This window comes from Gobio gobio, assembly GCF_949357685.1.
Source record: "Gobio gobio genome assembly, chromosome: 15".
Lineage (NCBI taxonomy): Eukaryota > Metazoa > Chordata > Actinopteri > Cypriniformes > Gobionidae > Gobio > Gobio gobio.
In genome coordinates this window covers 38,090,641-38,104,141 of record NC_137108.1, presented here as the reverse complement: position 1 = coordinate 38,104,141, position 13,501 = coordinate 38,090,641, and the positions used below count along the sequence as shown (strand labels likewise).

At 44.7% G+C, this 13,501-nt stretch overlaps 1 protein-coding gene across 1 annotated transcript; it reads left to right on the top strand.

Moving 5' to 3' along the window:
• The first annotated feature begins 95 nt into the window (after positions 1–95).
• Positions 96–13,315, top strand: decr1 (2,4-dienoyl CoA reductase 1, mitochondrial). Its single transcript, XM_079836298.1, has 10 exons — positions 96–297; positions 698–894; positions 1,258–1,315; positions 1,415–1,501; positions 1,593–1,740; positions 10,541–10,640; positions 12,166–12,238; positions 12,448–12,594; positions 12,910–12,972; positions 13,053–13,315. Exons 1-10 carry the CDS (start codon positions 226–228, stop codon positions 13,110–13,112), a joined length of 1,005 nt encoding a protein of 334 aa, XP_079692424.1. The 5' UTR covers positions 96–225; the 3' UTR covers positions 13,113–13,315.
• The last annotated feature ends 186 nt before the right edge of the window (positions 13,316–13,501 follow it).

Below are 13,501 nucleotides of genomic sequence, written 5' to 3'. Positions count from 1 at the left end.
CTCATTAGCGACACGCTATTGGATGAGAAGCTTGACGCGACTGATTTCAGATCAGCCTGCAAACCGGAAACCGGAAGATATGATTCAGGATTTTCGGACTTTAGTTGTAGAGTCATTGCAATTCGTCAGGGGTATTACCGAGTCTGACTTCACTTATTTATTTCCATGTTTTTGACATTGTTGCAACACCTTTTTTCCCTCTAAAAATATTTTTCTTTTGACGTTATGGCGCTGCTCAGAGGACTGGCCGTGTTTAATAGAGTGTTAACGCCAAACAAGTGTTTCACACCAGCACGAGTAAGAATTGTATTGTGTTCATTCATTAAATTGCAAAATAGTTTCAAAATCTCATAAGCTGCATTCAAAACAAACTCATTTATCTGGAACTTTTAGTTGTATAAAATATACGTTTTAACCTTTTAGGGAATTACTTTTTGAATAGCTTGCGCAGTAAAATGAACTCTTTTAATTGTTATAATGTACACCTGAATGTGAAAATCATGCCTTTCAAACATGATTTATGCTATTTTTGTGATGTGTTTCATTAATTATAATGTATATTTCCCTAAATGCATAGCTCAAGCAGTAAGTACTTTATACTCACATTGTCCTTATGACCTTTCACCCAGTTTATATACCAGCTGCTATTTAGTCCTGTCTGAATAAATAAAATGACCCTCTTTGCATCCTTTAACAGTTGTTTGGAAATGGGACAAACACTTTATACCAGAGCGGCCCTCAAGCTAGTTTCTTCCCACCTTCTGAAGGTGTTATGCTTCTCCCAGGAACCTTCAAAAACAAAGTGGCCTTCATCACTGGAGGAGGAACGGGACTCGGAAAAGCCATGACCACTACTCTGTCTTCACTAGGAGCAGAGTGCGTGATAGCCAGCAGGTAAGTTATCCCTCTCGTAAGATCATCAAAAAAGTATTAAACAACTGTTTCCAAAAATGTATCATATTGTTTCTTAAGCACCAAATCAGCATAATTAGGATGATTTGTGAAGGATCATGTGACACCTAAGACTGGAGTTATGACTGCTGAACATTCAACTTTGCCATCACAGGAACAAATTTTAAATGTAAATTGTAATAATATTTCTCACTATTGCTGTTATTACTGTAATTTTGTCTTCTAGTTCCTAAACAATTTTTGACACACCCTGCAAGCAAAGCCAAAAGGCAAAGCTTAAATCATGTTGAATTTGAGTGATTATTCATGTTAAAATAATCGTGTTAAGTATCCTGTCACTTCCAGAAATCTTGATGTTTTGATGAAAACAGCAGAGGAAATCTCACAACAGACAGGAAACAAGGTACCTCTGTCTTAGAAAGTCTATGCCATCATTGTCATGTTTATGGTGAAGAACTAGTTTTCATCCTCCTAGAGTTTGATAAATATATTCACGTTTCAGGTCCATGCCGTCCAGTGTAATGTTAGAGACCCTGCTTCAGTGGAGGCTGCTGTTGACCAGCTTGTCAATGAAGTCGGCCTGCCTGATGTAGGTTTAGGTCTCCATCTTTACAGCAGTGATACAATAAATTCGACACAAAACTCTTTTCTGATGCGATGTTCTGTTTGCCATCCCACAGGTGGTGATAAACAATGCGGCTGGAAACTTCATCTCTCCTTCAGAGAAGCTGTCTCCCAATGCCTGGAGAACCATCACTGACATAGTGTTGAACGGTACTGCCTATGTCACGCTAGACATCGGGAAACGCCTCATCAAAGCTGAGAAAGGTGATTTATTATTTTTACAGAGATGTAGCAAAGTAGTTTTAGGGTAATTCAACTTTTAATTACAATAGAAAGATCTGCTTATATATAGTATGCCAGTGGTTCCCAACCCTGGTTCTGGAGTACTCCCAACACACACATTTTTGACGTGTCTCTTATCTGACACTACCATCCGAGGTCTTGAAATCTTTACTAAGGAGTGTTTGATCAGGGAGACATCTAAGGGGCAGTTTACTCAACACCGCTTTAAACTAAAAACATGAAACTTTTTATGTGCTTTGGATTGAATGATCCAAAGCACATAAAAGTGCTATTTATAGGCCTATTTAAGGGTATAGGGGGCGATTTCGGACACAGTCCAGGACCAGAGTTGGGAACCGCTGTAGTATGCAACAGTCACTAACAGTAGAACATGGTGCTTGATTCCCAGGGAATGAGTGAACTGATTAAAATGCGTACCTGAAAGTCTCTTTGGATAAAAGTTTCGGCCAAATGCATAAATGAAAATGTGAAATGGTTGTTGGCTGGAAGCAGGCTGGAAGTGGTTGATTTGGAGTACATAACCACTAGAGGGCAGTAAGTGCAAAAAAGTCCTACGGAGTGCTCAAGGCACTTATAATCTGTGCGATTTACATTAGCCTACAAGATTTTTTTTGTTTTGAGGGACACATTAGAGTTGTCATCTGTGGCAACTGACACCATGTCACTCACAGATGCTGTCAATAGAGATAAGTAGAGAACCCAGAACATTTCTTTTGGAAGGTTTTAAAAAAAGATAGTGTAAACTTAAAATAATAATAATAATAATAATGTTATTACTGTGACACCGAAGACTGGAGTAATGGCTGTGAAAATTCAGCTTTGCCATCACAGTAATAAATTGCATTTGTAATAAGATTAGAATAGAAAACAGCTGTTTTCATTTTGTAATACTAATTACAATAATATTTCACATTATTTCTGTATTGTATTGAACATTGTACTGTAATTTTACTGTAAAATGCAGCCTTGGTGAGCACGAGACTTCTTTCAAAAGCATTAAAATTTTTTTTACATTTTGTTGTTCTGTAAGTTAGATTGTGGCCAGTTCTTTTATAGTGTGATGAATTGAAATGTGAAAAAAACTTGGCGGTATGTCTGTGACCTCAGTTGTCTAGATGATCCGGATTTGTCTTCTTCTGCAGTAATGAGGTTGCTTGTGGCTTCTTGCACGTCCCATGAACAACGTATAGAACGCGAAAAAAAGTGGGATTTGTTTTGCTAATCAAGCTTGTTTTTGTAATGGGCTAATTTATGAGCAATCATGCCGTTTTCTGCTCTCTTTGTTTTCCGTTAAGATAACAGCTTCAGGCTGTAACCAGTAAGCTGCAGCATAATTAGTCTTGTGTAAATGAAGACATCATTAGTCTATGTACATTTACTGATTTACTGTATTTTGCCATGATAAGACCCAAGTGGTAAGTAGGTGTAAGATGATTTCAGGGGCCTGTACCATGATGGTAGTTTAACAAACTCAGGGTTACAGGATTAGTTTCGAGTTGACAAAACCAAACCAATCTATTCAGGCTTTGTTGGTCCCGTGATGCTGATCATCAGCTTTCTCTGTCAACTCAGGCTTTGATCCTGAGTTTAGGAGTTTAGCTGTGACATCAGTAGTGAACAGCCAATCACACGCTGTGGATCAACTGAGATTCATTTCTCTCTTCTGCAGAATGTTACATGATTGAAAAATATTAAGAATTTAAACAAATAGACAGGAAGAAAAGAGCTGTCTATGAAAGAGGACAACTTAAAGAAATATATTATACGTCAATGCAAGTAAAAGTTATGAAGTTAGTTTAGTTGATATACAGAGAGAATCGAACATTTAAGCTCACATGTAGTCATTTTTATAGTTTTTTTTAATTGATTTTAAAGCTTATTTGTATGACCTTTATATAGGCTATTTATATTAATGTTAACAAAGTGCCTATTAATGATTGATTAACTAAAGTGATACATGTGTAATTGATTAAGGGTATAATTACATAAATGGTATCTAAATCATTCAAAAGTATTATTATAAAATAAGCATTGTTCAAAGCCAGACGCTTTAGTCTTTAAAAACCATTTGCCATTTAGTGACCTTTAAAGAGCACCTATTATGGCATTTAAAATGTTCCAAATATTGTTTTAGAAGTCCCCAACAACAGTTTTGCATGCATGCAATGACAAAAAAGACTTTAGTTTTCTTATAATATGCATTTATTTTTACCTGTTTTGACAGCGTTTCTCAAATGATTCCTTTAGTGATTCACTTTTCAAAACCCCACCTTTACGTGACGCTAATCTGCGGTGATTGGTCCGATGACCCAGTCAGTTGTGATTGGTATAGTCTGTGCAGATATTTTCGGAAACGGAACACCCATCACCATAAATGGTTCTCGGAACCTCTTAACTGGATTGAGGGCGCATTCGTCCTCAAGCTTTATTTGTTTAAATTAGCTCAAATGACTGTCAGATGTAAGTAATTACCATCTCAATCTATACATCATTTAAAAGATCTAAGAGTCAAGCTTCCATTTTTTACCTCTGTTTTATTCTCAAAGTCTTATAGTGACAGTAATTTGTTAATATGTGTCAGGAGTTATGAATATGAAAACCGCGTCGGTACCGTTTGATTGTAATATGAGCCTCAGCTGATCTCATTCATAAAATACTCCTCTATTCTCCTCACGAAGACTCGCGACAAATCAACATCCCTCAGGACTTTTAGTTCAAAAGTGTGCAGATGAGGAGAAATATTGATAGATTCTCATATGTCTGTGTCAAATTTCTAAACAGAGGAGTATTTTTTATTCAATACTTCCTCAAAATGCGCAGATGTAGCCTAATCATGAGCGATTGAGTCTCTTATGTGTTGTTTTCAATTCATACTGGCAGCCGGAGGGCGCTCTGTGCAGATGTAGTCCATATATGGTACAGACAGACGAAGAAGATACCATGTGCCATAATAGAAGTCCATAATAAAAGCTTCCTGAGATCGCGAAACATGCAAATAGAGACATTTGAAGACTAATAAATACACAATCGCGACGATGTATGGTTTGTCTTCAAGCCACTTAGTCTTCAAATGCTCATCCTTGGGCAGATGAAAAAAGTTTGCTTTTGAGTCGCACTTCAGAACACAGCGTCTCGTCGCCATGATGTTTTCTAGTTTTCACTGGCGTCTTGGAGCGCAATAAGTGGGCGTATCGTATTCAAATAACTTGACAAGTTGACGTCATCTAGTCAGAGAAAAAGCTTCGGTCTTCTAACGATTCTTAAAAATGACTCGGAGTCGACTCTTACTTTTGAAAGAAAATAACGTCTCGGGGTTACGTATGGTAACCCTCGTTCCCTGTAGGAGGGAACGGAGACGTACGTCGGACGTACCGACGAATTGGGATCACTTCTGGGAGCCCCTATCAGCTTCGAGCTATCTAGAACCGGCCAATGAACAATTGGCGTGCGAGATTTGCATCTCGCGCTCCGCCCCGCACTGCGGGTATAAACAGGAAGCGAGAGCGAATGCACGCTGTTTTTCACTGAGGAGCCAAACGTAGTGGCTCAACCTGCAGTGATGGTACAGCAACTGTGGCGACGGGACGTACGTCTCCGTTCCCTCCTTCAGGGAACGAGGGTTACCATACATAACCAAGACGTTCCCATTCAGTCGGTCACGTTCGACGTACGCCGGACGTACCGACGAATTGGGATCCCTATGGAAAACGCCATAGTTGCTACCACTTCCAGCGCCCAGCGATGAGCCCCTCAGACCCCGATCTGATGCGGGCGGGAAAGTTCACGCAGGGAGAGTCAAAGCTGCTGTTCCGCAAGACCCACTCAGCTGACTGTATTGGATAACGCTGGGAAAGCGTGCCTGTGAAGGCAGCTGCGGAAGCCACATCATGCCCAGAGGGAGTTAACATGTGGAGAATACACGTATGGGCTGGCCGTGGGCAGCACAACATACGGAAGTCCCAGGGGTGGCCCCGGCCAATTAGGAGGGAGACAACACGTACCTGGGACGGCAGAGGGAACTCTGCCGAGGGAAAGACACGGGCTCGCCGTAGGGAGCCGTACCGTGGAAGAATACACATATGGGACCGCCGTGGGGGTCACTACATATGGAACCCAGCCTAACACAAGTTCCACCAATGCATACGAGTGTTAGACCTGGCGTCGAACGCTCCGCCACGTCCGACTGCCGCGGGTTGCGGAGGACTCAACAGGGTTCGCCATTCCGGGGAACTCGACTGGAGCAAAATAAGCGCACGCATCCGTCTACCATAGGGGAGGGAATGGCGCAGCAAGCCGACACTAGAACGGGCACTTCGGTGTTACTGACTATGGGAAGTGAGCACACAGGAAGAAACCGGCTCTACATGGAGGCTATAGAATCTAGCGAACGTGTTAGGTGTCGCCCAGCCCGCAGCTCTACAAATATCTGTCAGCGAGGCGCCACGAGCCAGCGCCCAGGAAGAGGCAACACCCCTAGTGGAGTGGGCTCTTAACCCGAGCGGGCAGGGCACGTCTTGGGACTGATAAGCCAAGACGATGGCATCCACTATCCAGTGGGCCATCCTCTGCTTGGAGACAGCCTTTCCCTTCTGCTGTCCTCCGTAACAGACGAAGAGCTGCTCTGAGGTCCTGAAGCTTTGCGTTCTGTCCACGTAAGTCCGGAGAGCACGGACGGGACATAGAAAAGCTAGGGCTGGGTCTGCCTCCTCCGAAGGCAGCGCTTGCAGGCTCACCACTTGGTCCCGGAAGGGAGTAGTGGGAACCTTGGGCACATATCCAGGCCGGGGTCTCATGATCACATGAGAGTTACCGGGCCCGAATTCCAGGCACGATTCGTCGACCGAAAATGCCTGCAGGTCCCCTACCCTCTTGATGGAGGCCAACGCAGTCAGGAGTATTGTCTTTAACGACAGAACTTTCAACTCAGCTGACTGCAGAGGCTCAAAAGGTTCTCTCTGTAGTGCAGTTAGCACCAGAGTTAAGTCCCAAGAGGGTATAGAGGGAGGACGAGGCGGATTTAATCTCCTCGCTCCCCTAAGGAACCTGACGATCAGATCGTGCTTACCTAGAGATTTTCCATCTACGAGCTCATGATTAGCGGCGATAGCGGCGACATAGACTTTGAGGGTGGAGGGAGACAGCCTTCGCTCCAACCCATCTTGTAGAAAGGTAAACACAGATGCGATCGAACATCTTCGGGGGTCTTCTCGGCGAAAAGAGCACCAATCGACGAACAGGTTCCACTTCAACGCATAGAGGCGCCTCGTAGAGGGGGCTCTAGCGGAAGTGATGGTGTCAACTACCGCTTGCGGTAGGTCACCTAGAACCTCCGCGTCCCGTCCAGGGACCAGACATGGAGTTTCCAGAGGTCCGGACGCGGGTGCCATAGGGTGCCCCGTCTCTGAGTCAGGAGGTCCTGCCTCAGAGGAATGGGCCAGGGAGGTGCTGTCGCAAGGAGCACTAGTTCCGGAAACCAAGTCCTGTTGGGCCAATACGGAGCGACCAACTGGACCTGCTCCTTGTCCTCCCTGACTTTGCACAGTGTCTGCGCAAGAAGGCTCACTGGGGGAAACGCATACTTGCGTTCTTCCCGGGGCCAGCTGTGGGCCAGGCCTTCCGACCCGAGGGTCCCCTCGGTCAAGGAATAAAACCACTGACAGTGGGTCATCTCTGGGGAGGCAAACAGGTCTACCTGTGCGGCCCCGAAACGACTCCAGATTAGCTGGACCGCCTGGGGATGGAGTTGCCATTCTCCCGGAAGCCCCTGCTGACGTGACAGCTCGTCGGCCGCACGATTGAGCAGGCCCGGAATGTGAACGGCACGAAGCGACCTCAGATGCTTCTGACTCCATAAGAGGAGATGGCGGGCGAGTTGCGACATGCGACGGGAGCGTAGACCACCCTGTTTGTTGATGTATGCTATGGCCGCAGTGTTGTCCGTCCGGACCAGAACGTGCTTGCCTCTGGCTGAGTGCAAGACGAACTGCTAACAACTCGAGGCAATTGATATGCCATTGCAGTTGAGGCCCCGTCCACAGACCCGAAACTGCAAGCCCGTTGTACGTGGCACCTCAACCCGTGGATGAGGCATCCGTGGAGACAACGGAGTGCCTTGACACTTGTTCTAGGGGAACTCCCGCCCGGAGAAACAGAGGGTCCGACCACGGGCCGAAGGTTTGGCGGCACCTCGGAGTCACTTGGACGCGGAGGGAACCGTTGTGCCACGCCCATCTCGGGACTCGATTGTGTAGCCAGCGTTGAAGCAGTCTCATATGCTCATAAGCTCTCGACCGCGTCGCCAAATAACCCAGCTGACGAGATGGGGGAGTCCAGGAACCGATATTTATCGGTCTCCCTCATATCAGCCACGTTAAGCCAGAGATGCCGCTCCTGGACCACAAGTGTGGACATTGCCTGACCGATGGCACGGGCGGTGGCTTTCGTCGCCCGGAGGGCGAGGTCCGTCGCCGTCCGGAGCTCCCGGAGGAGCTCTGGGTCAGGCCTACCCTCGTGCATGTCAAGGAGTGCCTGGGCCTGGTGGACCTGCAGCAACGCCATGCCATGCAAGGCGGACGCAGTCTGTCCGCAAGCCTTGTAAGCCTTCCCGGTCAGACCGGAAGAGAACTTACAGGCCTGGGACGGGAGACGTGGGTCACCGCGCCAGTTAGAGGTGGTCCACTGGCGGGATCCCCACGTAACCCTTGGCTGGCCCGCCGTCGAGGGTAGTGAGGGGGGAGGAGTCACTCGGCCGGTTTCTGGCAGAAAAAGGTGCCGTCCACGACCTCGTGAGCTCCTCATGCACCTCCGGGAAGAAAGGTGTCGGGGCGGGACGCTGAGAACCAGTGCGACCCACCCCTAGGAACCAATCGTCCAACCTAGAGGGTTCGGGACACGGTGGAGTGTTCCACTCGAGCCCAACCCTTTCGGCGGCCCGGGCAAGCATAGCAGCCATCTCAGGGTCCGGGGCAGCCGTTGCCACTCTCCCAGAGGGAGGCAGTACAACTGACCCTTCATCCCCCGAGGACTGAAACTCCCCCTCCGATGCAGCGATTGACATCTGTTCGTCTGCTGGAGCTCCAAAAGTCATCACTGGTCTCCCGTGGGAGGGTCCAGCGGGTTCCCTTGGAGGCTCTACCGGCTGCGGAGCTGAGGGAATAGGGGCCTGCGGAGGTTCACTCGGCGGGTTTGCCCTAAAGGTGATCCTCAGATCACCCTGGCCATCCAAAGAAGCAGGTCCACCCGGGTTAGGGGCAGACCTAGTTTGTGGGATGGGTAAGGGGACTCCCCCAGCCCGGAGGTAGGAGAGTCTCGATCTAAGCTCCGAGATAGTCATGTTCCCGCAGTGGGAACATGAACTATCCACAAACGCCGCCTCAGCGTGCTGTGTGCCCAAACACGTGAGACAGCGATTGTGACCATCAGCAGGGGACAGGGAACGACCGCATCCAGAAACGCACGGGTGGTAAGACATCTTGAAAAAGACGCCACGTCACCCGTGAAGCTCTTTTGTGAGGAAACGCTCTGTGCTGAAGCACTCAGGGGGAAACGCGACAGCGCACGGGATTTAGTGCAGCCCGTGCCTGTACTCAAACAGGGAAAACGCCCAACCAGACCAACAGAAATTTGTTGCTGTGAAAACAGCAGTTTTCTCTGTACCACAGAGGCAGCAGATGAGTCTTCCGCGGTCCCGCTGGAATGTGCCGTCTCTCCAACACGCGTTTCTCCTCTTCTCCGGTTCTTTAACTCTTTTTTTAATCTTGCTGATAGCAGCGAACTCAATATTGAGCGGTCTTCGATTGCCGTTTGGCTCCGAAGTGAATGACAGCGTGCATTCGCTCTCGCTTCCTGTTTATACCCGCAGTGCGGGGCGGAGCCCGAGATGCAAATCTCGCACGCCAATTGTTCATTGGCCGGTTCTAGATAGCTCGAAGCTGATAGGGGCTCCCAGAAGTGATCCCAATTCGTTGGTACGTCCGACGTACGTCGAACGTGACCGACTGAATGGGAACTATATATACGGTGCACTGTCATATTTCAAACTTTGCAGGATGTTTTTGTTCACTTAGATCTATGGTACACACTACATGAAAGGTAAATTTCAAAATTCCATGATAGGTGCTCTTTAATTTGGAGTAGAAACTGGGGGAGTGACTTTATTGCATCAGAGGCGTGTCACTTTGCTCACAGCTGATTGGTCTAATTTCAGTTTGAGATCTCTTATCCAGAACATAACCTGTCCTGGAGCAGGTTAGCCATGGACCACAAGTTACTATGGAGATGAACACGGCTAAAAGCCAAACAACTTTAATGGTACCTAAAACCCAAGATTGGCACAAACTAATCTTAAACATATCTAGCTAGCCAGCTAAACCGGCTTCATGGTATATGCCCCAGTTTATGGCATTTGTGTGTTTGTTGTGTGTATTTGATGAATTAGCTGCTCAGATTCAGACGTCTAGCCTCTCACCTGATTATTTTGACCTCTTTCTGCTTCCTTGAACATGTTGATTACAGACTGTTCAATTAACTCTTAAGTGCAAAGATATTGTTACTGATAACAAGTCTGTCCTTCACAACTCAGTGTGTTTATTGTATTTCAATGGTGATTTAAAACAAAGATTCGATACTTGATGAACATATGACTATTTATAAACCGTTCAATGTTTTATTATCGTAATCTCATGATGTCACGGGTGATCTGCAGCCTAGTTTAATCTCATTTAAAGTGCCAGAAACTGATCATCTTGTTGAATTTATGAAGGTGCTGCTTTTCTGGCCATCACCACAATCTATGCTGAGAGTGGCTCAGGATTTGTTGTGCCAAGTGCTGCGGCTAAATCTGGAGTGGAGACGCTGTGCACGTATGTACTCTTACACTGTTACACTACAGACACGTTTAGCCAATTCACCTTTGAGAATCAGGTCCTCCTGTCAAATGCCTTTCTAATATATTCTTGAAGGGCTGCATATATTATCATAATGAAGGTGCAGTGTGCTATGTTTCATTTACATTTTAATTGTAAGACGGGGATCTTGATCCTCTCCCCTTAAGGAGTGTTAAATATGCTGGAAATACAATAGGGAGAGGTGGACAGCACACTATCTAACTGATGGCTTAGATCAGTTGCTCATTAATAATATCATCTCTGCTTACATGTTTAGTTCAATGACAGGAAATGAGCTAAATTAAACCAAGCATTTCTTATTTCAGGATGCACCATGACGTTTATTTCTATATTATGCTTTTTAAACTTGTTTTTTATCATGAGTGATGAACAGAGATAGGCCTGATTCCATAAGTTTGTTTGTCTGAATCAATTGCCTTTCCTTTCAAGGGATAGTTAACCCAAAAATGAAAATTAGCCCATGATTGACTTACCCTTAAGCCATCCTAGGTGTATATGACATTCTTCTTTCAGATGAATACAATCGGAGTTATATTAAAAATGTCCTGTCTCTTCCAAGCTTTATAATGGCAGTGAATGGGAGCCCAAAATTGGAAGCCCAAAAAAGTGCATCCATCCATAAAGTACTCCACACGGCTCTGGGGGGGTTAATAAAGTCCTTTTGAAGCAAAGCAATGTGTTTTTGTAAGAAAAGTATCCATATTTAAAACTTTATAAAGTAACATATCTAGCTTCTGCCTGACGCCTTCCGTATTCAACTTACAAAAAAAGTGTAAAGCCTCTCGCTGTTCAAAACAAACGCATATGTCATATGCTTGAGGGTGAGTAAATCATGGGGTAATTTTCATTTTTGGGTGAACTATCCCTTTATTTAAAAAATTATCAACAAATTATCAGAACAATGGGTGAAAGTTTAAAGTAAAACCATTTTTTTTTTAAATTAAAGATTTATATCTGTTCAGTGAGTTATAAATATTGAAGCATATAAAATATTTATTTAAAATTTATATATTTCGTAAATATATCTTAATTTAGATCATAAATGATTTTTTTCTTTTTTCTTTTACAAATATTGCATTTTATTTTCATTGTGGTTTCACACTAGGACCCTAAAGTGATTGTATACAGGATTTAGACCCGACAAAAATATCTGTTAATTGGAAAGTGAACATATAATACATAAAACATACGGATTGTCTGACTTGTGGTCTGTTCCATACATTCTTTACATAAGATCACCAGAGCCTTAAGGCCTTTGATTGCATTTTCCTTGGCCTGACTTTGAGCCACCATGTTTGTTATTGCTTCCCCTGTGTGATAAACCTAATGGAAAAAGGTCCGTCTCAGGGAGATAATTACACTAGAAGCACTATTGGCCATGGCTGATAGATAGGATGACCAGATGTCCCCAAAAAGTGGGACAAGTTTCAAATAAATCTGAGCATGTGTAGAAGGTCTGACTGATTGTCTCTACCTACAGGTCTCTGGCAGCAGAGTGGGGCAGATACGGCATGAGATTCAACGTTATTCAACCAGGACCAATCAAAACCAAGGTAGTGTGCATGTTTTATAGTTGTTCTTCCCTTAAAATGTTGTCATCCATCCCTTGGTGTGTTCAGAGAAGTAGCGATGAATGAATCATGCTTTCTAGTTATATCGATTCGGTTGTCTAGTTAAACAAACTGACTCAGTCCAGATTGGATTCTTTTTTTATCTTTTTTCCCCCAAACATTATAATAACTCTTCCAGTATCTTTCTGAAGGGTGCGTTTAGCAGACTGGATCCCACTGGCCTGTTTGAGAAGTCGATGCTCGAGAGGATACCCATGGGTCGTCTGGGCACCCCTGGAGAGATCGCCAACCTTGCCGCCTACCTCTGCAGCGACTACGCCAGCTGGGTATCAGGCGCGGTGAGTTCGATGACCTTGCATGAAAAGCGCTCACCTAGAATCTTCCCCACAGGGCTTCTCCATTTACAGCCAAACGGAAACGAAGCCAAGGGCACAACATACACCTCTCTTTCCCTCTGTGATGGGTAGCAGAGGGAATTTTGTGAAGAATTAGGGGGAAAAAAGTAGTGCTCAAGAGATCAATATGGAATTATATGGTCCGGCGCATTACTGTAATGCCTCTATATAAAGTTAAGGAGCCCTGACAGGGCAGCTAATATGTTTTTCACAGTGAAAGACAAATTTCCTGCTTTAACAGCTCCTCCGTCCTCACAGATCATTCGAATGGATGGTGGTGAATACGTCTCCATGGCTGGCGAGTTCAATGGTCTGAAGGAGGTGATTATCAATCCGATATTTACAATGGGGAGTTTTCATTACTTTATTTATTATATGTTTACCTTGATTTTATTTGCTAGGTCACAAAGGAGCAATGGGCCATGATGGAATCAATGATCAGAAAAACAAAGGGATCGTAAGCCTCTAAAACCTGTCTCAATCTCCCATTGTAACACAGGATCAATTGCAATATGGTTTGTAGACTGTATAAGTTGAGACTTAAGTTGTCTTGGCACGTACAAATATTCATTCTGTGACATGTGTATCACCTTTAGGGATGTAAGGAATTGTTGTTTGGAGTATTAGAGCCATATTGAATTAAAAATGTGCGCACTTTTTGACATTTTACTTGGCCTGTCTGCTATTTCTGTCTAAATATCCATTGTAAAAATGGCAATTATATTCTATTCGCTGTAAACATGTAGGTTACATAATTAACCATGTTGCCCCAGTACCCTTGGATAGACTCCAGCATCCCTGCAACCTATACAGAGTATAAGCGCTTTGAAGAATTGAAGTGTGGATGGAT

Excerpts from the sequence above, each read along its gene's own strand:
- decr1 (XM_079836298.1), top strand. The coding sequence starts at position 226 with ATGGCGCTGCTCAGAGGACTGGCCGTGTTTAATAGAGTGTTAACGCCA. Across the intron at positions 298-697 it reads AGTGTTTCACACCAGCACGA|TTGTTTGGAAATGGGACAAA; the intron begins GTAAGAATTGTA and ends ATCCTTTAACAG. Across the intron at positions 1,741-10,540 it reads CCTCATCAAAGCTGAGAAAG|GTGCTGCTTTTCTGGCCATC; the intron begins GTGATTTATTAT and ends GAATTTATGAAG.